Raw genomic sequence first — 26190 nt, 5'->3', positions numbered from 1 at the left:
CTCAAGATGCTGTTAAAGGGACTATCAGGAGGGGATGGTGGGTAGCCATGTCTCCCTGCTGCCACAGACCAGAGCCATCCCTGTGGACCTCCCCGGTGACTCAGCTGCAGACTAGCATTCACCATGTCTGTGTTCTAAGTAAGTACTTTTAAAGCAGGAGCATTACCCTCCTCTGGATGCTTGCAGACTGTGTCATCGAAAATCAGCTGGATTGAGTCACAGTGCCAAACAGGGATGAGTGTTGATGAGTGTTGACCTTTGAGGGGTATAAGCCCTTTTTTTGATGTGTCTCCTCTCTCTCTCTCTCTCTCTCTCTCTCTCTCTCTCTCTCTCTCTCTCTCTCCTCTCTCTGTCATGCTCGATAAACACAAGGGTAGAGCTACAACCAGAAAGAGTGTAGAAACAGACACTCTTCTTGTCTGTTGTATTAAAGATATATTTGAAGGACATAGCTGTCAGTTCCTTCCCCAATAGCTAACCATGGTTTCCCAGGTTCCTATGAGCTTTTTGCCCTCATCTGAAGTGAGGTGAGGGTAAGCTAAGTGGTTATTATAAATGAGAAGCCCCCCCCTACCCCCCAGCTAGGCAGTGCTGCAGAAGAGGTGACCTGAAGCAGGGGTGGGAGATGTGTCATGATAGGTAGCACCTATTTTATTTTGCTTTCTAAAACAAGAAGGCAACGAAGGATTGTGTATGAAAGATAAACAAGGACATTACCATGTTCAAATAGAAAGCCGAGTTTCAGTATAAACTCTATGAATAGAGGGATTATGGAGGTGGAGGGTGTCAAGTATTATCACCCAGCATTTTTGGCACTGGAGCATACCATAGAAGCTACATAAACTACCTTATTATATGATAGTCTTAAAGACACCAAGAATAGGCCTTTTAGGCTAGTAGGATATCCTCGATGTCTCGAGGCAGCTTCATGTGACCCTGGTTCTAAGACTCCTTCAGGTCCTTCTTGGAATGTGAATTTTCATCTTATGGTCTCTGTCCAGCTGCTCTCTCCGCTCACTGGCTCCTTTAGAAGAATTTCACAGCTACTTCCTAAAACAGCCATTTGGATAAGTGTGCTTCCCCCACAAAGGGCTACAAATGCTAGAGAAGAAAGCAAGATGGTCTTATAATTGCTAAAGAAAGTAACTAACAGAATAAGATTAAGTAACAGAAATAAATTAGACAGCAACTGGTGTGATAATTGGCTTAAAACTCTAATGTCAGACCGAAGTGAGTTCACCCTCTTAGGGATGAGGCACACCAGTTTCATCTACTTACACATTCATTTCCTGCAAATTCTCTGCTGCAAAGTAGAAGGTTTTGATCTGTGGGTGATTGATCTTAAATGCACTAGAAAAAAGAAAGCACACATGCGTTAGTGTTTTTAAAGTAATTGTTATATTAAATACCTATTATATAGTCCTGACTTCACTTAGTAAAGTGGGAGTCAATTTATCATGTCAGGGCTACATTTTAGCCACTCAAGAGTTTCCACTTAATTGTAAGTCTCTCTCTCTCTCTCTCTCTCTCTCTCTCTCTCTCTCTCTCTCTCTCTCTCTGTGTGTGTGTGTGTGTGTCTGTGTGTGTGTCTGTGTATCTGTGTGTTTCTTTTTTCACCTGCTATTTAACAGAATAGAAGCAATTAAATTCAAGAGCCCCTGAGTTGTCACTTAACACTATTTGAATCTACTCATTCTAGCAAGATATTATTTACATTCAACCAAATATACAGCAGCATTTTATTTATAGGAAAACAGTCAGGTATGCAACTTCCATGTCCCCATGACTCCAGAAGCCATAGATGAGGGAATCTGTATTGGTAAAGGAAAAGTGTGAGCTAGGTATTAGTTAAATGAAATTTATGACCCAGAGGGTCATAAATTTATCACACCAGAAGGTCTACAGAGCAGGACAGGGTTTTGGGTCTTGGGAATTGCTTGTTTGTTTGTTTGTTTGTTTAGTGACCAATTAAAAAAATCAAGAATATCAACACAACCAATACAGAGCAAAATACAGCTGCTGCATCCATATAACGAAGAATAAAAGCTAACACTGGATCCTAAGACAACAACTCATTGCTGATCTGTGAAGAAATGTCCCTTACCAATAATATGGGACAAGATATTGAAGAAAGAAGAGAGAGATGAGAGAAGATACAAAAGTAAGTCACAGTTGGGTGCTCTCTTGAAATGATCATGAGACCAGAGTGTATATGCAGCTTTTCAGGCAGTTCTGAGCTGTTTCCAGACACTATAGGCTCAGTGCTTGTAAGCAGAACAAAAAGCATGATCTGGCACCTCCTTCATTTCCATCCTTGCTCACACTTCATCTACAGCAGGGTGCAATCCCAAACTAAACACATCAGATCACTGAATGGCAAGGCTGGTCGTCATAATACCATGAGCCAAGATGATCTGCTCTTGCTGTAGGGTCTGCACCTCTGTCTGATGACCCCTGCTTAGCTATTTGTTATTTACAAGGTCAAAACCTTGACATCAATTCCCTTGCCTTTGGAATTGGGTGAGTTAAAACCCATTCATCCCCCCAGGTCGACATATCAGAAAATGAGAAGTAAAACATTTCGATGTAGACTTTCTATAAGCATACGCTTAAACAGTTCCGACTCACAATGCCCAAAATGCCCGAACATTTGAGTTCCACCTGCACCCTACTTACAAATCACCCCATTGCTAACTGAACTTTGAAAATAGCTACAATCCTGGACCAGGGCTTTGTGGGGGCAAGGGAAGTACAACTCACTTTTTTTTCTTGCATTCAGAGGCTCTTTCCACTGTGAAATCTGACAGGTTGACAAATCCATCAGCTTTCTCTGCCTGAAACACATACCACACACTAATAAACGCTGAGATCCTAGCCTTTGGCATACTGACAATGAATAGAAAGGATATAAATGAAGTAAAGTAGAATCCACAGGAATGTCCATGAAATAGCCATGGACTTTGATAGTTCATTTATAGGAAAAATTAATATTCTAAAAAAACATAAACAGAATATTCTTATAAGAAATTACATGATACAGCTTAGGAATGGTCAATATACAACAGGCCCTGTCCCTGTCCCTGTCCCTGCCCCACTTCTGTCCTCATGAAACCCACAAAGTTAACCCACCCACGTCCTGCTTCCTGCTGAGCCTAGAGGCAGGCTCAACATCATTTTCCCCCCACAAGTGTGGTAAGCCACAAGCACAGGAGATAACATCTAGTTAGCAGTCCTGAGATGGTGGACAGAACCCAGGCCTTGAGGTTGGTAAACCCACAGATACACATCTCTCTGGCTGTCAGGGTGTCAGCAATCCAGGATAAATGGAACACCTAACAGACACTCAACAGGGATGATCTTTTTCCCCAAGTCTGTAGGCAGTGTCTAATCAGAGCCACAGCTTATGAAACCGTAGTGCCAGGGGCTGATTCTTATAGAAGAAAGTCCCCAGGAAAGAAAGACACTTCGGATGACACAGGAGGCGTGTTGCTTTAAATCAGTAGTTCTCAACCTTCCTAATGCTGGACCCTTTAATACAGTTCCTTATGGTGTGGTGACCCCCAGCCATAAAATTATTTTCATTGCTACTCCATAACTGTAATTTTGAATCTGTATTATATAATAATATAAATATCTGTGTTTTCTGATAGTCTAAGGCAACCCCTGTAAAAGGGTTGTTAGACCGCAAAGGAGACAGGACCCAAAAAACAAAACTCTTCACAGAGAATGCGATCAAGACCCCACCTCTCTATGAACCAGTTGACTTATAATGTATGAACAAAGTTGAGATGGTCTGCAAAGAAGTGGGGTCATTTGTCATAAATGGAGCACTGGTCTCTTTCCATGCTCACTGAGCAGAGAAACACAATGAAAAAATCAAAATGTAAGTGAAGTGGCAGATATTAGGAGATGAATAAAATTTTATTTTGAAGACAGAGTACTAATTTTTAAATCAGCTAGGTAATAAATTTGTCCCAGGGTGACTTTAGTTAACTTTGTCTCTCTGACTCGGTTCCGTATCACTGAGAAATCAACTTATCCTTTCTTTTCAAAAATTAAACTGAAATAGTCAACTCCATTCCTAGCCTCTATCTCCTACAAGACTAGATTTATCCAAGTTTGCAGCTGCATGTTCTCCCTTATGAGAATGAAAACTCTGTACTAGTGAGAACTTCTCTCTTTAAAATATTTATACGCACATCCATATACTGAATGCATGTATGGATATATTGTTTCTTAATAGGCTATTTAGTCACCACATGGTGGCTTCATCAAACTCATCTTTGTAGGAGGAGCTAAGGTGGGAGGAGTAAAAAGAGGAAGAGGAGAAGGAAGAGGAGGAGCTAGGGGAGAGAGGACCTGAGAGAAGGGAACATGGAAGCGAAAGTGCACATGTCTCTAGCAGTCAAAGGTAGTTTGTATACCTAGGTTGGGTATTGGGTTACACCTCTGATTGTGTGGGCATCTTGTTATTGAGCATTACCAAACATATAAAGCCTTTGAATAATTTAAGCATTAGAGTCTCATTTTCTACCGAGCTGAATGGATGGTGGGATGGTCTGGGCTCAGCCCAGCCTTGTGAAGACATCATGGAAGACTGTTAGAGCCATCTCCCACGCTGGCATCTCATGGGTGGCAGGGCCGGTGTTTCTGGCTGGCTGTTTCTAGCTGTGGCATGCACAAGGCCTCTGGCCACTTCCAGCTGCAGAGAGCTTGGCTTCAGGCCGAGGTGCATGGCAGCCTGAGCTAAGCAGAGCCGCCGCCACATAGATAGTCGGCCCATCCAGCGGCCTTAATATCTTTAAATATCTAACTCAACACACCTTAAAAAAGTATTCAGGGAATGTATAATATATGAGTTGATACTTTATATAATATATAATGTTTCCTGTGATTATATGAATAAATATAATTTTGGGAAACCCAGGTCCCATCAATTCCATTGCTAGAAACATATCCAAAACAACCACATTCAGATGCTCAGGTATATATTCACAGTCACAGAAGCACCATTCAGAACTGGCAACAGACTGAAACAAATGAAAAGATCATCAATAAACAAACCGTGATAAATCCACACAGAGAAATATTATATATAGCCATAAACCCCATGAAAGACTGACAGATGCTGCATGGATAAGGCATGAAAATATTGTGTTAAGTGAAAGATTTTAGTCACAAAAGGTCACATATTATTTGATTCGATTTACATAAAGTATTCAGAATAAGAAATACATAATGAAAAAAAAAAAAAAAGCTATATATCCAGGCCCTGGGGAGTAAAGGATTGGGTATAGCTGCTTGAAAAGAGTAGAGTCCTTGTCTTGGAAATATTGTAGGACTAGATAGAGATTGTCATAGAGTATTATGAATGTACTAAATTTCCACTCAAGTACTGACTCCATGGTTGGTCTTCTGTAAAATGGCCATATCCATAAAACATCAATACGATGCTAAAATAGTTTCATAAAAATTCCCATATCTGGTCTTGAGAAAAACAGCCATTTATATTAAGCCTTTGTTGCCACCTCCCCCTAACATATATCTCTATGCAAGTTGTTCTAGATTTTATGAAGCCTCAATACTTTCTTTGCTAAATCCCATCAAAGTCTTCTGTGACCCAAGATGGACTCTAGTGACTATCACCACAGTCCAGTCCTCTCTTGTGCCTCCTGGCTTAGCTTTTCTGATACACAGCACTGCTCTTCACCTTGCCTCTAATTACCCCTCTTCTGAAGCTTCCATGGGGTCTTCTGCTATTTCTCAAGTATCAGAGTTATTGGAGTTCCGTCCATAAACCTATGCCCTCTCCATTCCAGCAACTCTGGAATTCATATCCAAAACCTGTAACTTGAATTAAGATTCCATTCTAGAGCCCCTTGCCTGGCTCTTTTTATAATGGCCTAATATAGGACAACTGAAATATTCCTTTTGGTCTCCATGCACACATATGGGAACATACATGCCACAAACACATGAAAAATAAACGAATATCTTAAGCCATTTGGGAACTAAGATTCCTCTCATGAGGGTGATTTCTTATTTTCTGGAGACTGGTTTACCTGCTGAGAAAAGAGCTGTAGTCAAAGAAGGTGGCCCACACACTGGGATCCTTTTGCATACAAGCACTAAACCTTCTGCCTCTCCATAATACAAGCTGTATGTGGTCCTTGCTGGAAGCTAAGCAGGTCCAGCCTTTAGAATTAGGAACTAAATAAGCATCCCTTTTCTTTATGATCTACCCAGCCTCCGGTATCTTGTTATAAACGATGAACTGAAACAATCTTACCCAGAATTCATGCAGGGAAATACAAATGTGTGCTATGGTTGCAGCTTCCACAGATGGTTTATTCATCTATTTCTATCATGTTGTGCCCTTTCCATCACCGTTAGCATTTTGTTAAGTTACTGAAACTGCCTCCAAAACCAGACCTCCTCTTTCTAATTCTCCTTCAATCCAACACAGCATCCGTATAGCAGCCACAGCAAATCTCCACATCACAAGCATGCTTCAAGTCCCTTCTCTAATTAAAACCCCGCATGGTTCCCAGTTGCTCTTGGATAAAGCCTAAGTGCCTCAGCAGAAAGCCCTTTATGACTGAGCCCTAAGGAATTTCACAATTCCATCTTCTCCAACATCCCTGTCCTCTAGTCAACCAAAAAACAAACTGGAAAATTAAAACAGAGAAAACTATGTTTTTAATGGAGCTAAATTAGAGCTAACACCCAATTTTTGTCATGGCATATGCCTCTAGACAATTTAATTGCAATGCGATAAGCTTATTTTATATGTCGATCACATGTAAATCAACCAACAATGAAACATACAGGGGCTGGAAAGATACTCAGTTGGTAAAGCATATACTTATGCTTGCCACATAAGCACAAGGAATTAGGTTCAACCCCCAAAACACAAATGTAAAAAGCTGACTACAGCAACACACAACTACAACCAAACCCTGGGGAAGCAGACGCTGAAGGATCCCTGGGCCTTGCAAACTAGTGTGTCTATTCTAGTCTGGGAACTTCAGGTTTAGTGAGAGAGCCATATGAAAAGGTAAAGCAGAGAGCAATTGAGACACCCAACATTGACCTTTAATCTCCATATACCTGCGCATGTATGCACACACAAACACACACTAAATAGACAAATAGAATAATAAAAGAATTGTAGACTTTTGGTTTCTTTTTAAACCCAATTGTGTTATATAAACATGTTTATGTTTCAATCCCAGGTGTGAGATACGAAGCGACTTCAGATTGTCCGCGGCAGCAGACTATCTGGCTCATGCATGCCGTGGCAGGGGCATGATTCTGCCAGATGCAGAGAGCTTAATTCTGATACCTCTTGAGAGAGAATAAATGCCAGAGCCCACAGAGGAACCAGAGAGCTCTGAAGAAGGAGGAGGCAAGGCTGTTCCTCCTGCTGATTCCTGCTCACGCTGCTGCTGCTGATGATGATGATGGTCGAGAGAAAAAACATGAGAAGAAGCTAGAGATATCCTAACTAGACAAAGATTGAACTTGCCCCAGGGAACTCAATGCTCCTATTCAGGAGGAAGTGGTTAAAGAGCCATGCGTCCTCATCCCCTCTAACCTTCTTTCTCTCCTGCCCAGTGTTGAGGGGTGGGAAAGGATTAGGGTAGAATGAGGGTTGGAAGGAAGGTAGAGGTATAAAAAGAACCCAAATAAAATAGCTAAAACAAATAATCCTAAAATAAATAAATAAATAAATAAATAAATAAATAAATAAGCCTCTACTAATATTTGTATTGCCTTAGACGTAAATTAATGGATTTGGTGCTTGTCACTAAGGGTGAGTCTCAACTCTAACCCCATGACCAAAAATTCAGTGTAAGGAAAGAATAGACTATTAAAAGTCACCTTCTGTGATGTGCCCCCAATAAACAGTGTAATTTTTTAAACTAATGAAAGACACATTATGTATCTTTGTTCCAGTAGGATCCTTTCTGCATAGACGGAAAAGACTGAGGCTCTTTATTCAAATGGAGATCCAAAGGCACTTGAGTGGAGCCACTGCATGTTTCCCTAGGAACCCTCCTTCTCATATGCAGCAGCACTTTTTCATTGTTCTGAAGACATCTGAGCCATATTCAAAGTCACAACTGCTATGTCAAAAAAACGTCTCTTGTTTATTTAACCCGGAAAACAAAACAAAACAAAACAAAAACCAACCAACCAAACAAACAAATGAAAAACTCAGAAGCAACAATCACAATGGGCAACTTCTCTTGGAATGCTAGCTTCCTCCTCCTCCTCCTCCTCCTCCTCCTCCTCCTCCTCCTCCTCCTCCTCCTCCTCCTCCTCCTCCTCCTCCTCCTTCTCCTCCTCCTCCTCCTTCTCCTCCTTCTCCTCCTTCTCCTCCTCCTCTTCCTCCTCCTCCTTCTTCTCCTCCTTCTCCTCCTTCTTCTCCTCCTCCTCCTTCTCCTCCTTCTCCTCCTCCTCCTCCTTCTCCTCCTCCTCCTCCTCCTCTTCCTCCTCCTCCTCCTCCTTCTCCTCCTCCTCTTCCTCCTTCTCCTCCTCCTCTTCCTCCTTCTCCTCCTTCTCCTCCTTCTTCTCCTCCTCCTCCTCCTCCTTCTCCTCCTTCTCCTCCTTCTTCTCCTCCTCCTCCTCCTCCTTCTCCTCCTTCTCCTCCTCCTCCTCCTCCTCCTCCTCCTCCTTCTCCTCCTTCTTCTCCTCCTCCTCCTTCTCCTCCTTCTCCTCCTTCTTCTCCTCCTCCTCCTTCTCCTCCTTCTCCTCCTTCTCCTTCTCCTCCTTCTCCTCCTTCTTCTCCTCCTCCTCCTTCTCCTCCTTCTCTTTTCTTCTCCTCCTCCTCCTTCTCTTCCTTCTCCTCCTTCTTCTCCTCCTCCTCCTTCTCCTCCTTCTCCTCCTTCTCCTTCTCCTCCTTCTCCTCCTTCTTCTCCTCCTCCTCCTTCTCCTCCTTCTCTTTTCTTCTCCTCCTCCTCCTTCTCTTCCTCCTCCTCCTTCTCTTCTTCCTCCTCCCTTCCTCCCTTCCTCTTTCTCTTCTTCCTCTTCTTCCTCCTCTTCCCCCCTTTCAGATCTGTCCCAGCCTGACTCATTAACTAAAATGCCTAACTTGAATGTTATCATTGCCTTTAACTAGTTCTGACTTTTGAACAAGTCACCTGAACGTTGTGTAGAAAGGACCTGCTAATTTCCCCAGACCCCCAATGTGAGTTTTAAAAGGGTTGTCCTTGAGCCACTGTGCTAACTTGCCAGTCCTAAGTGTAACCACACACAGTTCTGTGACCACACACCTATCATTATTTCTGCAAATCAGCCCATCCACTTTCCCCAACACCTTTGATATCTCCCATCTCCGCAGAGCATCACTGAGCAGTTGCTATCACAAGGCAGAAACAAAGTCTTATCTGTGTCAAAACTGGTAGACTTCAAACATCAAGGACACAGGAGCAAAGATGCCGGTCCTGCCTCTAGTGTCAATCATTTGTGTTAATCCCTCCCTTGACCTCTTCTTTCTCTCTCATTGAAAGCTTCCATATATCCATTTAGTCAACAGATGTCTTGGGTCCTCCTCACTGTACCTCATGCATGAGGATATATTAGTGAACAAAGCTGAGATCTCTTCTCTTCCCAAAAATTGTCAACATGAACCATGTAAATGACATAGCATCTCGTAGATGGTAGCTGTGTGACGGACACTGTGTAGGTGAGCACCATAATGGGGCTGTGGAACTCCTGTAGGGCAGAAAGCCTGCTTCAACCTGATGATACTAAATCCTACCACCTCACACTCTTGTGTGAGTGTCCAAGACTCATCATTCCCATTCTCACAAGTCTTGGACAGATCCTGTCCTGTTTGTCTTCAGAGTCAGTAGTGGGTTTCTTTCACAGTTCTCTAAGAAAGTTGTGATCTGGTTGTCTGCTGATGTACCTACTGTCAGGAGTCTCTTGAAGCAAGTAGCTGTTTCATTTATATATTCTTTATTTATAAGGCAAGCATCCATTGTGTGCAGAAAAGATAAACAAGTGTTGTGAGTGACTGAGTGATAGAACATGATACTTTTTCCCCTTTGACAATAAAGAAAAAGTTGAAATGAGGTATGGAAACTACCTTGGAAAATATCTCAGCGTTTTCTAAATATCACAATCATAAAATTACTGCACAGCCCAGCAATTCCACTCCTGGGTATCTACCCCCTGCACCAAACTTGTGCCCATGAAAAGAGTTACATGCAAATATTTATAGATGCATTAGTCATAGTGCCCCAACCAGGGAACAACCTAAATGTCCATCAGCATGGTCTGCTCATCGTGCTCAGGAGACAGACCTCTATCAACATTACAGAGAAAGGAACAACCATCTCATGCTAAGCTGTACACAAGCCTTGAGAAGCTCACACTGACTGAGAACACGAGAGACAGTATGTTTCTCTGTGTCTCCATTTTTATGAAGTCCAGGGAGGTAGAAGGGGAGGCAAAGTCATCGGGTTCGAAGTAGGGTGCATGGTAAATGGGTGCTAGGGGCCAGACTGGTCCCAAACAACTGACCTATGATGAGCTTGTTATAATGGGATTAAATGGGGTAAGCACTGTGGTACAATAAACATCCCTCAATTAAGCTGAAAAAAAAAAAAATGAGATGGAACAAGAGTTTGGGGCCTAAATCCGGTGAATAAGATTCCTCTTGCATGGTTAGCATAATACTCAGAAGGTGAAATCCAAGATCCTGAGGATCTCACTGAATATGATTAACTCAAACTTTCACCAAACACTGAGTTCATGCCTAATTACTATTACAATCTAAAGAGACGCCAAAACTCTCCACTTCCCCAGTGCCTTTACACTCCCTTCTCTCTCTCTCTCTCTCTCTCTCTCTCTCTCTCTCTCTCTCTCTCTCTCTCTCTAACACACACACACACACACACACACACACACACACAAGAAACAAAGCCAAAGATGCCAAAGATATGAACTCAGCTGTCCTTTCCCAGGCTACTGCAGAACAAAGGGGGCTAGACTCTTCTAGCATACACATGGGTGCGGGGTTCTCCTAGTACACACAGACTTGTGACCAGTAGTAAAATCCAAACCCTCGTTTCCTAAAATTTCAGCTAGAGATAAACTGAGATTGAAGAGAGATAAGACGGATTGTCCTGAGCAAGCGTCACAGAGAGTCACTCTCACACAAAGGTAGAAATTAAATACAGACCAAAGGACAGAGCTACAGAAGCATGCCCTTTGACCAGAAGCCTCACTTCTGAGGTCTGCCCTACATACATCTCATGAGACTTCATGTGATAACGTGTGGCATGATTTGTATTCGCACATGACTATAAAGAACACACATGAAACAGGTACCTGCCTTTCTAAAAGGCATCGACTCCTCACTTGAGCCCACAACCAAATCATGCCAAAACCTGACATTACATCACTGCCTCCATCTTGTCTGTCTCCTTTATCTTAAGCTACCTTCCCCCTTTTCAGCTTGAAATATCCATCACTGAAGGACTGTCCACCTGACCTATCTCTCAAGGCTGAAGACGTAGAGATAAAATTGACCTAGATTTTTAGACTCTTTACATTCTAGAAACAGTGGACTTTACAGGAACGATCTGCTTCCCTCCCCTCCACCCCTTTTATGAGGAGGATTTTCCATAATGAATAGGCTGCACCTTCAAGCTGAAGTGACCACGTCCTGAGAGCTACACTGATCCCCTCTAGCTGTGACAGTCATACGGACTTCTTAGGACCACATGCGGAACCAGAAAGAGGAGACAGTAACGAGCAGATTACACTTTGTGGTGAGCAGACCACGCCTCGTTCAGGACTGCTTCATTATGCATATCCCCTGGCCCCTGACCTACTCCATCATCAATTAAGCCTAAACCTATGGTTGGGACTCCAAAGATGGACTTGAGGCACTAGGTCCCTTATCTCCACAATAAACCTATCCCCTTTTTCTGTGTTTTACTATAACTTGTCTCTTTTATATTAGTTCAGTGGTGGCTGAACCTACCTTGTACTAGTTATACATGAGTTCACCATCATGGAAAAGTTGAATAAAGTGTGGAACCCACAGGCAAAAAACTATAAGTACTGACATACATAATATCTTGAGAGTAATTTATAGGATGCTAAGGAAGAAACTAACATGAGTATGATTTGAATTTGCATAAAAAGGAGGAAGTGGGATGTGACTCTTGCTTACACTTGTCAGCTGCATACAATGCACGTTCTTGCTTATACTTGTAAGAGGAATCGGTGGGAGAATGAATCCAAAACAGAGGAAGAGGGTGAGTGAGTAACGGAGGTGAATACCTGGTTATGTGGTTCTGACTTTTTAAATGGGCAAGTGACTTATATTTTTACAAAGTAATCAGAACCAACAACCGAAGAAAAGAAGACATTCATCAAATTGAAAATAAATGGACATGAGGAAAACTTGAGGTCGGACCTGCATGAGTCTGAGCTACGTCCTCTGCATGTACATTACGCTGTGTAGGTTGGTGCTCTTGCGGGACTCCTAGCAGTGGGTGTGGGGACGTCTCTGACTCTTTCGCCTGCTCTTGAGAGCCTTTTCCTCCTCTGTATTGCCTGTCCAACCTTGATATGAGGGTTTGTGCCTGGTCCTACTGTAACGTCTCAGTCTATGTGCATTTGATAACCCTGGGAAGCCTGCTTGTTTTTTTTGTTTGTTTGTTTGTTTGGTTTTTTTTTTGTTTTGTTTTTTTTTTAAGGGAAATGGAGGAGGGGTGAATCTAGGGGAGGGGAAGGGTAAGACTGGAAAGAGTAGAGGGAGGGGAAACTGTGGTCCAATGAAATAAATAAATTTGGAAAAAAAATTTTTTAAAGAAAGGCTGGTGATAGATCATACACACTCCTAATTGCCATGACTCCAAAAAAGACCTGGAATATAGAATTTTTCTTGTCCATAGTTAGTGAAATATAGTCTGCATAGACATAGTGATAGCATTTTTCACCAGCGATCTTGCTGTAATATTTCTATTATTCACTTAGTTTCCGTACCTCCAAATGGCTCAGACTCTACAGCCTCCCTTCCTCTTCTCCTGCAGTGAAGTTGACCCTTGTTCTGATAAGTAACACATCCTCTCCTCCCATCCAGAATACTGATAACACAGCAAGCACATTCCATTCTGCAGGCATCACCTGGGTTGGTAGCAGAGAAGGGCCCTGACCAGCCCTAGGGGACAACAAGTACTCCAGGATACAAGAACTCTGTGCCTTTGGCTTATTCTTCCTTCTCTCTACCTCTTCCTTCTTTGTCTCTCCCTTCCTCCTCTTCCTCCTTGTTCTTCTAGATATAAGAAGCAGCTGTCACAGTCAGTGTGAAATACCTCAGGAACATGACTGTGAGAAACAGGTCAGAACTAACACTGACTGAGCACTAAGCATAAAAAGCAAGGTACCATTCTCTACCTTTTGGATAAAATTAATCCTATTCTCCATATCAGAACTCATGAAGCAAACGACTTTAACCCACAACACCCAACAGAACATGGTTATAACATGAGGAAATTGTACAGGATTCATACAATTCCAGAATGCAGAACAGGCCCTAGAAATCAGTAATTCTAACATGAGATGGAAGATCTTCCACTGCCCTAAAGAGAGCTAAAAAGAGAGACCAGAAGAATCCACAGTTAACACGTGGTGCAGGAGAAAGAACCCCAACTGTAATAAGACATCGGTCTGCAAGCCACTTACCACCTGATCTTAGCCAGGGTATGAGTTCCCTGAAACAAATGTTTCCCAGCAAAAAGGCAGACATAACCAATGACTTCAAGCTAAATAAAATCAATGTGCATGTATACAATATCATAAGATAGTATAGGCCCTAGAAGGCTAAGAGTTCATCATCATTCAGCCACTATACAAGAAAAAAGAATCACTCAGGAGGAGAAAGCCAATGATAAGCTTATTGACTCAGACTCCTCAGTGAGCCCTGGAACAGCTGTGCCTGTGTCCCAGTTTTCCCTTGTCATTTCTGCATCAGATTAGTGGCTGTGAGGGGGAAAATAATTAAATTACTGGGAGCATAATTACGGTTGCAAGCTTGCTAATCTGTTTGTACATTATTTGGGGTATATTTTATTAAAAATATTATTGCATTTAGGTATCTGTGATATCCTATAAATATAATTAGACTTTTGATACCTAGAGAATTTCTTCTTACAGATGCCTAGAGATGTATATTCTATACAGAAAACAATTGGTAAATGTCTTTGGCTAATAAAACAAAGCCTTGGTTTCTTACGGAACCCAGAGACTTCTGGGTGTTAATTCTAAACGTGGACCAGGGTTCTAGAAAATCCCAATGATTCCAGGCTGCTAAGGGCCCAGCAAGAGATAGAATCAAGGGCTCTGAGGTAGGCAGATAATGTGTGGACAATGCTCACACAATGTGACTCAGCCTATCCTTTGGTTCTAACCACCTGGGGAACCCTGGCCAGACTTCCCACTGCCAGCACTTGCATCTCTCTGCTAGAAGGTCTAAGCCCTGATTCCATTCCTCTGACTTGCAGAGGAATTCACAAACCAAACCCCTAGAATGGGCTCCTGGCTCATATCTAAGAAGGCTTAGTGCATAAATACTCCAGCCCCTGACACTTAGCATGCAAACTCTGGATTGTTTATGTTTCAAAAGCATTGAATTCCCCAGGTCTGTTAGCTTGGGTTACCCACAGCCATCCTTGGCTATTCCCTACCTTCTCTCATTTGTCATTCCCTCAGCAAGCTAGTTGTGGCTCTGGGTTTGTACGTGCCATGTGCACAGATTGAGGCAATCACCAGTGGTAAAAATGCATACGAGTGTCTATACCAAAGGAGCACAAAAACAGTGAATTTGCTTAATATTAACATTGTATTAGGAATTATAAGTAATGTAGCAATGACTTAAGGAACAAAGAAGGGTGTGGGTAGATTGCATGCAAATGCTACACTGTTTTGAACCTGAGTATCCAAGGTTCTTGGTATCCACGAGGAGTCCTAGACCCAGTCCCCTCCACAAACCACAAAACAACTGCATTTCCTGAATTATTTCCCAAAAAAAGGCTACTCACACTCAAATCTTCTTGGGGTTTGCTTCTGAGAAACCTAAGCAAACCTGTCTTTTCCACAGGGAAAATAAATAAATAAATAAATAAACAAACAAACTCCTACTCATAGTGACCATCAACAACACAATTTCTTCTAATCCCTCTTCATTATCACCTTCTAAGGAATACCCAAGGATATGGCCACTCCCTACCACAGTAGGTCCTACCAGAGAGGGGACCATGAGATAGCTGGTGTCCTATCCCATGTCTATAAATCATTTCCTGGCCACTCCTCCTCTCCCAGTGATATCATGTGATAAGTGAAAGTCTATTTCTCTTACAAAGACTCGTTTCAGAAATTTCATTTCCAAAAGCAGTTAACATAGGACCTTTGCAGATTAAAAAATTGGTGGTTGTTCTCTGTGATGGAAAAAAAAATCTCAGCACATGAGCCCTTTCAGGAGCTATCCTTGGCCAGCCTCACCTGCTCTCTTGGAAGCCTAGAACCCCAGAGGGGCTATCCTTTTCATCAATGAAGGCCAGCTTCTTCATCAGCATAGCCCAAATGAAGGCAAGGAGAGCAAGAAAAATGAAAAGAGAGCTTTGAGAAAATTTGATTGACTTTTATGATCATAGAATAAATACTATCTCTTGATAATTAATAAATTGAATGTGCCATCCACAGTTAAAGCCCCAAGAGTAAAACAGTTGCCTGTGGGAGAGCAATCCAGTCAACACTGCAGCTTGAGTGAGAGTAGACCTAAGAAGACCTCACAGATAGCTGAGGAGCTATAGCTAATGGCTGATAAGGGAAGCAGAGTCTGTTTTCTTTAAGAGTGTGGGCTCTGATAGGTGAGACACAGATCCATGAGTCTACAGCTAACACAAATTGGACTTGGTAGAAAATACATAAACGTGTGTGTGTCTCTGTGTGTGTGTGGCAAAGTTAGGAAGGAGAGAGGATTTAGGAGGAGGGGAACAAATATGATCAATATATATAGTTTGCATATACACCATTCTCAAATAATTAACAAAAATTAAAATATTAAAAATAAAATTTAAATGAATTCATCTTCACATTAAAAGCAATAGCAAAAGAAAAAAATAAAGGAACATAATTTAAGATTCATATGAAGGTAACCCAAAAGGACATACATGGAAACTCAGGGACAAAAAAAATGGAGCAGAGACTGAAGGAAAGGCCATCCAGAGACTGCCCTACCTTGGGATCCATCTCATCTGCAGACACCAAACCCTGACACTATTGCTGATGGCAAGAAGTGCTTGCAGACAGGAGCCCAGCAGGGATGTTATCTGAGATGCTCTACCAGCACCTGACTAAGACAAATGCAGACACTGATAGCCAGCCATTGGGCTGAGCCAGGGAACCCCAATGGAAGATATAGGAAAGGACTGAAGTAGCTGAAGTGGATTGCAACCTCATAGGAAAAACAACTATCAACTAACTGGACCCCCCAGAGCTCCCAGGGACTAAACCACCAAAGAGTATACATGGGTGGGTCCATGGCTCCCACTACATATATAGCAGAGGATGGCCTTATCTGGCATCAATGGGAGGGAAGGCCCTTGGTCCTATGGAGGCTTGTTGCCCCAGCGTAGGGGGATACCAGAGGGGTGAGGTGGGGGTGAGTGGATGGGTGGTGGAGCACCCTCTTAGGGGTAAAGGGGAGGGGATGAATGGGGGATTTGAGGAGGGGAGACCGGGAAAAGGGACATTTGAAATCTAAATAAATAAAACAATGACTTTTTTAAAAAAGATTCATATAAGATTTAAGTGGTGGGTGTCAATACTAGGGATTTAAAAGCAATAAAAAATAAGGACAAATAATGAATAGTAATCCTTAAGATATCACAGTTATGAGATAACACATAATCTGCCACCACACAATATTTATTAAATCTTCAAGGAGCTTTTCAATCTACCTAAGGTGTTTTCATGAGTTCTATGGCTATCATTAAGACACTATTGAAGGCCAAATAACAAGAAGCAGCACCTCTGCTTCTAAAAAAAATGTAGAATAAACATTAAAAAAAAAAAAGACAATACACAAATGTCCAATAAGAACAAGGGAGAGATGTTCATCTCACTGGGCCTTAAGGAAATGCAAACAAGATGTTTAACACCTTGTACTCATTAAAATGGTAATTACCAGAAATAAGTAAATCCTGAGAAAGTTCTAGAGACGCTATAACCCCTGTGCCGTGTCAGGAGAAAGGGAAAAGAGCTGTGTGCTACAGAAAACTGTTTCCGCAAAAACTAAAAGTATGATTATCCTGTAATCCTACATATACACCCAGAAGAGTTCAAAGCAGAGCCTCAAAGACACAGTTGCAGGTCCTTGTACTAGGGGCATTTTGACACTGGATGAAAGGTAAGTCTAGTGTGAGCATTCATCAATAGACACAAACAGATAACTAAACGCAACAGACAGATGCAGAGGACGTCCTTAAGAAGAAAGGAAGTCAAAATTTGAAGATGTCATGCTTTGTGAAATAAGCCAGCCATCAAATAAATAAATGATAGACAGATGATAGATAGATAAATAGATAGATAGATAGATAGATAGATAGATAGATAGATAGATAGATAGATAGATAGATTAAATATATATGACTATACTTACTGGGCAGAAATACAGTAGTAGTTAAACTCATAGACACAAAAACTCTTTGGCAGTTGCAAGGGACCAGCAGAGAAAGAATACAGAGAGTGGGTTAAGGGGTTGAGAGTTTCAGTTTGGCAAGATGAAGGGTGGGGTGTGCTGCACAGTAATATAAATATTACACTCAAAGCCTGCCGCTGAAATGCACCCTTTAAAACACTCAAGACAGTAACTTGTATGTGTGTGCGCGCGCGCGTGTGTGTGTGTGTGTGTGTGTGTGTGTGTGTGTGTATACTTCATCAATATTTTAAAACAGTAACTTTTGAATTTTACAGCCAGAATTCTAGGGTCATGATTTTTCAGTAGAGAATGAGTGTAGCCACCACAGGAACTGGGTAAGATTAAGTGTGAGGAGACTTAAGAGAGGGTCATGGGCTGACAATGGGGACCATCACATTATCTCTTTACCAGGTGTCAGCCTTCTATCTGTGCTTCTGTGTCTCAGAGGAAGAAGCTGGACCCCCAGAGTGGGTGTGTGCAGCATCCACTGTGACCTGTCTCCTGCCTCTGAGCCTGGGGGCTATCTTCTTTCTCAGCATACCATTTCTTTATATCCTTTCTGAAGGCACTGTTTTGAATATTTAGTTCTGACCTTAAATTCTGACCCCTTAAGTATACCCAATCTCTAAGTTCTTTTTCCCTTGCATAGCTTCCTTTTGAAATACACAGTATAGGAGATTAAACACAGAGCCCAGTGACAAATGAGCTTATCATCCAGCCTCTTTGTGGACGCAGCTGATTCTGTCCCTTAAAGGGGCCTCTCTGAGAGGGATGATATGTCTTCAAGTAGAGACTTCTAAAACGTCCTCGCATCAGAGCACAAGTTTAGCTTTCACGGGCTACTTCTGCCATCTAGGAAACAAACTTATACCACATCAATCTCTGCCCCAACCCCAGGTCACCTGACCTCCTCCTGCAGAGAGTACCACTCCATCAAAGAACCCTGATCCCTTCCATTCTACACACCTGTTCTATGGCTTCCTGTGAGTCACTGGGTATCTTTTCAGGATAGGATACAGTCACCATGAGGAACCATTTATAGTACCCAAAAGTACATAGCAAAGTTCTGCACCCTATAACTACAATATCAAGCAGATATATTTTAAAGCATGTACAAAATTGCTGTTCTTTGTATGTGCTCCTTTTGTGTCTTTACGGTGCTTTTGATCTTCGTTCAAAGCTTTCAAGTTAGCTCAGAATTATACACAGATAGTGTTCTTCTTCAGTTTATTACTAGAAAAATGGATGCACAGAGAATTACTTCAGTGATCTCCCTGTTGACAAGCTGTACACATATACTAATGCATATTAACTTTTATAAATATGGATACTGTAGCTATACATATAAATACATTGTATATTAAATACATAACACTTCTTTAAGTAGGTGAGCATGTGTTTGTGTTTTCCACCTGGTAGTTTGATTTTAGAAAAAAAAAAAAGTTCTTCTTTTAAACCCATAGATTGACTTTAAAGAAATGAAGCCTCATCGTGAGGTCACCTGGTCACTAGCATGTCCTGCATTGCTTTTGTAGACTGCCAGGGCTACATCTTTTCTGCTCTACTGCAATTATAGGCTGGCATAACGTTTACTAGTTTCATGTCACTAATTTATGTCAGTGTAGAAAAGTTTCAAACCACTGGATTTCAGCTCAGACAATAAATATGGAGTTCAGGTAGATTAGACACCTACAATTCCCATTGAAATGGGATTTGGTCAGGGAGGATATGAGAAAATTTTATATATCTCATTAGTAAGTAACATTAAAATTAAATTATTCCCCCAAATATTGATGCCTACTCTGTATCTTTTACTTTCAGATGTTTAAAGATACATTTAAATTATACAAATGGGACAAGAAGATGGCCCAGACAGCACAGGCACTCGACACACACTCCTGGCAACTTGAATTCAGTCCATGGAGCCCGTATAAAAGCAGGAGAGAGCCAATTCCACAGAGCTATCTTCTGACTTCTACATATCCCCTGTTCCATGCATTGAAGACCCCACACACACATACACACACGCATATATACACTCATACACATACATACACGCATATATACACTCATACACATACATACACGCATATATACACACACCCATATATACTCATACACATACATATACACACACAAATATACATACACCCAAATACACATACACCTAAATACATACATACACATACATACTCACATTCACACACACATATACACATAAGCACATGCAAACACACATGCACACACATATGTATACACATAGACACATAGACACTCATACACATACATAAATGCATACACACAAATACACACACACAAATACACATACTCATATTCACACACACACATAGTCACATACACACATATACAGCATTCAAATGCACAAAATAGCAAATAAAAATATATATTTTAAAAAGCCACATAAGGAAAGAGTATGTCAATGAAAAAAAAAAACATTTTTCAACTTACGACAATTTCACTAAGATATTTTCCAAAAATGTATACTAAGAGAATATTATGCATGGAAGACACAGGACCGGAGGCAGGGAAGATGCCTTCTTTCCAGGGAGAAACGAACCCACTTTTTGCTTTTCTTTAGCTGAAAGAACAGCCCTCTATATCTGCCAATCAATCAAGACAGTTCTCTTACTGGGAAATTCTGGCTTTCAAGTAAGATTTTCTTGGAAGGGCCAATTCTACTCTACCAACGTATTCCAACTTGAGTAGAAAAGACTCTCAGGAAACTGCTTCCAAGAAAGGCACCTTCCACATCTAAGCGCCTCTGAGAGCTGCGCTTTGTTCAAGTACAGCCAGTGCTGATGTAGGACAGGACACGGTTACCGCAGTGCACTGGCATGCAACCGTGCTGACAATGAGGGAGAGACAGGGTCACATTTGTACAGACAGGTGAGAGCCTCAACGGACTAAGAACTCTCCAGGGTGAGTACTAAGCCAGACACTGCCCTGCACAAGGCATGGGTGGACCTGAAATCTCCATGAAGCAGGGCCAGGTGGTTCACTCAGCAGCCCCATCATCTTCCTGAATTGTTGCTGCCTACACAAATAATATCAATATTCATTAAATTATTCTCTTAAAAAAACCCACAAGTTTCTAGCAACTTGACAAGTAATAAAAAAAAAAAACACACACACACACACACAAAAATAAACCAATTATGCAGCCAAGGATGAGCTGATACAAAATTCTACATTTTACCCACAAATTTCTTCTCAATCCTCATGTTAGTTTCCCAGGCACTAAAACTTGGAAATCAGACTTATTTTAGCCTCAACTGCTTTGTCTCATATCCAAGGACTCTGCATATGGTGCCCTCCATCAATGTGGTACATTCCTGACTCTCACTACTAGTAACCCAGTGCAAGAATCCACGTCTGAATGCTTGCATTTTCTGACAAGCTCCTAACCAGGTTTCCAACAACACCCACCTTCCCAATTAACTACTGCTAACCTCATGTTTCCACATGCCAGTTCCTTTACCAGCCTGAGAATCTTCTTTAACCCCCTCCTGCCCAGTGGCCTTACCTATTTGTGAACAGTGTAAACAGTCTGAGTTCCATATTTACTAGGCCCAGGTCATCTGTCTGTCACACAGTCTACAGAACAGAGCCCAGCTCTGGCGTTGTAATATCTCAGTGTTGAACCCAGCTCTGCCAAGTTACTTCCTAGGAAGCTCTAAGCCAGTTCCTTCAGCTCTTGGTGGTCAGTAAATTCACTTGGGAGTAATAAAATTGATGGCAAGTGGTTGCTATGGAAATTAGACATAATGCCTACAGTACTAGCTTGGTGCAGCTCAAATACACTATCCCACCTTTGGTTACATTAGACCTCAGACTCAGATGCTCACCCTACCCTCATCCTCTTCTCCTGAAAACTCCAAAGGAGGTGTCAATCAAGGATGGGAACAGCCATGTGGCACCTATTGCTCCATTGAGGTCCTTTCTAGCAAGTCCCCAGTTGAATCATATTTTTTTTAAGAGTAGAAATGGAATTCCTGGAAAAATATTTCCTGTCAAGAAATATACTTGAACAAGATCTCATCTCCCAGAATCCTTTAGGCAAAGGAAGTGTCAGCAACTCCTCATTCCTGTTTACCTGAGAAATCAACAAATCTCAATCAAGTACATATTCAACGCCAGACACTAAAGTACTAAAGATTAAAATCCACGATCTTGCTACGGTGATACGATGATCAATTATGAAAGACAGGCATCTGACACACACTCAGAAAGAAGGATCTGTGTGACGGTCAAAATATTGTAAAATAATATAAATGGAAAAAGACAGCGTAGCTAAGTTTAGGTCTGTGGTAAGTCTACATAGAAGATGTACAATCAAATTAAAATTTGGCTCTTATGAAGAAGAAAGGCTTGCTGAAACCAGGCAGGAGGAAAGGCTTCCAGAAGCAGAGCCTTTCTGAGCAGGGAATCTATATAGACAAAGGTGTACATAGACCCAGAACACATCAATAGAAGTCAAAGCTTCCATAGCTAAGGGTTGGGGTAGGATGTGGAGTAAGAAGAAGGAAGAAAAAGATACCCGTTAAGATGATACCCAAAAGTGGGTTTGAACTTTATCCTAAGAGCATGGGAAAGCGAGAGTATAGAGTTTAATTCCAGGTTTTTCACTAACTGAGAGTCTTGTGGCTATTAGATTTATACACGGTGCCGAAAGAAGTGGTGTGTGGTTACATATGTTCTGACGCAATCCAGGCCAACAAAATGCTATGTGAAAAATGATTAACGACCTTTCCTAAGAAAGTCTGGGTAGTGGTGCTGGGAGAAGCAATGCAAACAGAAGAAGGTGGACCCCCCCCCACACACACACACACATACACTGATTGCTGAGTACCAACAACAGAAAGGGGAGACGAGGAGGGTGGCAAAGTCCCTGGGCAATAATGACAGCAACAGGGATGAGCAAAAGCATCTGATAGGGTGGCTTGTGCATTCAAAACAGAATGGCCACTTGTACAGATGACCTCTCAGTTCCCCTTTGAAAATGGGGTAATATAATATCACTTATCCTGGTCCCCAGGAAAATTTCGTGTGGCATATCATAATCGGGAATCAAAGGGGCCTGGGGAGGAAGCAACTTTTATTCATTTCCTTCATATATGACTGAGACAGTTTACACCAAGTCTCACTCTTACCACCTTTTAAAGTATGTCTCTGAGGTAGGAGGCTCTCTGTCTATCTCTGTCTCTACCTCCCTCTGTCTCTCTGTCTCTCTGTCTATGGCTCTGACTGTCTACTTCTGTCTCTCTCTGAATCATCTCTATCTCTCTGTCTCTATCTCTGTATCTATCTCTGTTTCTCTATCTCTGTCTATATCTCTGTCTCTGCCTATCTCAATCTATCTCTGTCTCTGTCTCTGTATCTGTCTCTGTCTATCTCTACATATCCCTGTCTCTGTCTCCCTCCAGAGATTGTGCCCTAGTCCTCACGAATGCTAGGCAAGCACTCTACCACCGAGGTATGTCCTCAGACATTTTATATTTCTTTTTCATTTTGAGACAGTAATTCACTAAGTTGACAAGACAGACTATCTTTGAACTCACTCTGTAGACCAGGCAGCCTTCGTACTTACAATCCTCTCTCTCTTGGGTAGCTAAGACTATAATCTTGTGCCAACGTACCCAGCTAAAGATTGTTTGGAAGAGCCTGCATGCAAAATACGTAGAACACCCCTTGGCATATGGTAGATGTTCCATGGGATAGACCATCATACTACATACAAAGTCACGAAGAACAGGGGTGGCCCTCTAAGAAGAATAAGGAGCAGATAAGGAAGATTATAACAGTCGACCCTTGGGTGCCTTAGCTATTGAATCTAAATTCTTAAAGTAGGAGACAGAAACTTTGTGTTTTTCTGTGAGGGCGTGTTTGGCTGTTACTTTGCAGTTGATATTCACACAAATAGTAGGAATATGACTGCTAATTAAATCTTCATTGAGGTCTACCCACAACAAACATACAATTACGATGTCAAGAATGACTGTGGCAAAGAGAGAAAGCGAAAGAACATGGGAAGTCTTCCATGGAAGACTCTTTCTTCTGTACACCATTATAATCCTCTACCTCCCTGGCCAGCCAACAGCAAGCTTATTCTCAAGCTAATGCTACTAATTTCATAGTACTAAAGTAAATGACCAACATCCCAAAGCTTACTTTCTGCATCTAATGAAAGCACACAGGATGGGGAGCCCACAGGCATCTAAGACTCCATCTTTTTCCATCCCTAGTCTAAACCAACATGGCTGCTCCATGCAGAAGAGTGAGATTCCTTATGCCTAAGATTAGGAAGGTCTGAAACCTGAAAGTAAACCACTCAACTCTCCTAAGAGAAACAGAAGCTGAAGAAGCCAAATGAGCCAAGTTGTAATCCTGTGGGCCCAGAGAGGACTTCTTCATATTCTGCTAAGACAGGGACAGTGCCATCTGGACAAGTGATAGGAAAGATAAGCCAAATGGCCTGCTTAACTCTGAACCCTGCTACGTCCCACAGATGCAACATGTTCCAACACCCAATTCATCCCACAGGCTCAAGAAATCCCCAGGGCTATTTATAGGGCAACTCAGATCAACTTGTCTTAAGGAGGATACAGGTGACAATCACTTTGTGATAACTACCCAAATGCCACAGCCTAGAATAATGGGAAATAGAGGCTGGAGAGATGGCTGAGCAGGTGAAGGTGCTAGCTTGCTGCCAAGGCTGACCACTTGAGGTAGATCCCAGGGACCTACACAATAGAACTCAATTCTTTCTTGTAAGTTGTCCTGTGACTTCCACACATGAATGGTGACATACATATACCCAAATACACACACATGCACACACGCACATACGCGCACACGTGTGCACACACACACACACACACACACTAAATAAATAAATAAATAAATAAATGTAATTCAAAAATTAAAAATAACAGAAAACACAAAATACTTATGTTAACCTTAATTTCCCTTAAGAAGGAAGTTGTATTGTTTGGAAATCTACCCAACAAGCCTGGGTTGGCTGCATTTAGCACCGGTCCCTTAAATGATTTAATAGAGCTTCTCTATTGGTCTTTCTTCTACAACAAAGGGACCCCAGTTCTCCCAAGATGTGCAATAGATTCCCAATCCCCAGGGTCAGTGACAGATGTACCTGCAAAGCTCTACAGAGTATTCAACAACACTAATATCCCTCTCCGAATGTCTCCAGCCACAAATGACAATACAATAACTTCACTTCCAGCTCTTCTTTTTCTGCAGCCAAACCATGAAGCTCACCCCAGTAGTGTGTGGCCATCAAAGGACAAATTCAGCAACCATCTCAGTGAGTGTTGCCCTCACAACACCAATGTCACCATGGAACAATGTCACCAGTCCCTACCCAAGGCTGGCATACAGGTTAGTCATCCCAAACTAACCCATTTCGTAAAGGTCAGGAGAAGAGAAGGTAGTGAGAGAAGGAATGGAGGTCACTTCCCCGAACTGATGAATTTATATCCTCAGTAGAGGGCAAAGCTGAGTCCCTTTTTAATAGACCTTAGCAATGCAAACTTTCCCACAGCAAATGACATCCAGACAGATCCTGGAACTATTAGGATCTCACAGAATGATAAAATCGGGGGAACCCGAGGGCTCTTTCCTTAAATAAGGATATATTTAGGGCCCCTTTTCTTCCTCGCCAATCAGAATAATGAAGCCAGATGGCTTCTCCCCGTGCAGCACAGCTCACTAACCTACATGGTTCCTGGGGCAGAAACAAGTCCTCTAACAAATCCACTGATTTGCTCTGCTCCAACTCGCAGAGATTCCCTTCCCCATGGGGATCCTCTGGACAAGGCTCTGGAAGCCACGCTTTGCTAACAGGGCTAGGGCAGGAGGAGGAGGGGTCACTCACCATTTGATTGCTGTACCAGTACAGCGATGACCCCTTCAGCACCACCCAGAACTTTTTCCATTTGTTGCTTAGGAAAGTTCCCTTTTCCTTCTTCTTGTACAGCCAACCCTGGCAATCAGCATGGCCCAGATCTTTACAGGATATCCTTCTCCGACTCATGGTGAAAAACCCTGCAAGAGTTACATGGACAGGTGAGTGGGACTTGTATTCAGGTAACAAAATAAAAGGCAAGTTTTAGTTGTTTGCACGGCAAGGATTGGACGTTTTCATTCATGCAAAGTGAATATTAAAAAAAGAATCATGTATCCGTTCTATTTTTAAATCTCCATTAGGTGCCTAGAAAACCCGGGCAAAGAGACTTATTTGCAAGTATGGGTCCGAAAACCTCAGTCAAAAAGAGTATGTCGAAAACGTTAGACTCTTGGGCTGGAAGCCACATTATAGTAGATACACGGGTCCTTCCCACAATAAGAGAGGCAGTTATGCAATAGACATGGAAGGGTTAAAGCCCACCTAGAAACACGGTGACTTCCCGGACTCAGTGCCAGCTTCT

At 42.0% G+C, this 26190-nt stretch overlaps 1 protein-coding gene across 4 annotated transcripts in view; it reads right to left on the bottom strand.

The window, feature by feature from the left end:
- Ipcef1 (interaction protein for cytohesin exchange factors 1) overlaps positions 1–26190 on the bottom strand; it is a 158217-nt gene that overhangs the window by 49975 nt on the left and 82052 nt on the right. For all 4 annotated transcript variants that reach the window (XM_076926735.1, XM_076926737.1, XM_076926734.1 and 1 more), the window contains exons 5-7: positions 25638–25807; positions 2761–2834; positions 1279–1350 (exon numbers count right to left, since the gene is read on the bottom strand). In XM_076926735.1, the coding sequence (XP_076782850.1) occupies positions 1279–1350; positions 2761–2834; positions 25638–25807 (316 nt within the window). The remainder of the gene's footprint in view (positions 1–1278; positions 1351–2760; positions 2835–25637; positions 25808–26190) is intronic.

Source organism: Arvicanthis niloticus, chromosome 28 (assembly GCF_011762505.2).
Source record: "Arvicanthis niloticus isolate mArvNil1 chromosome 28, mArvNil1.pat.X, whole genome shotgun sequence".
Lineage (NCBI taxonomy): Eukaryota > Metazoa > Chordata > Mammalia > Rodentia > Muridae > Arvicanthis > Arvicanthis niloticus.
Note: the sequence above shows the minus strand (reverse complement) of the source record. Positions and strands in the feature narration are given on the sequence as shown.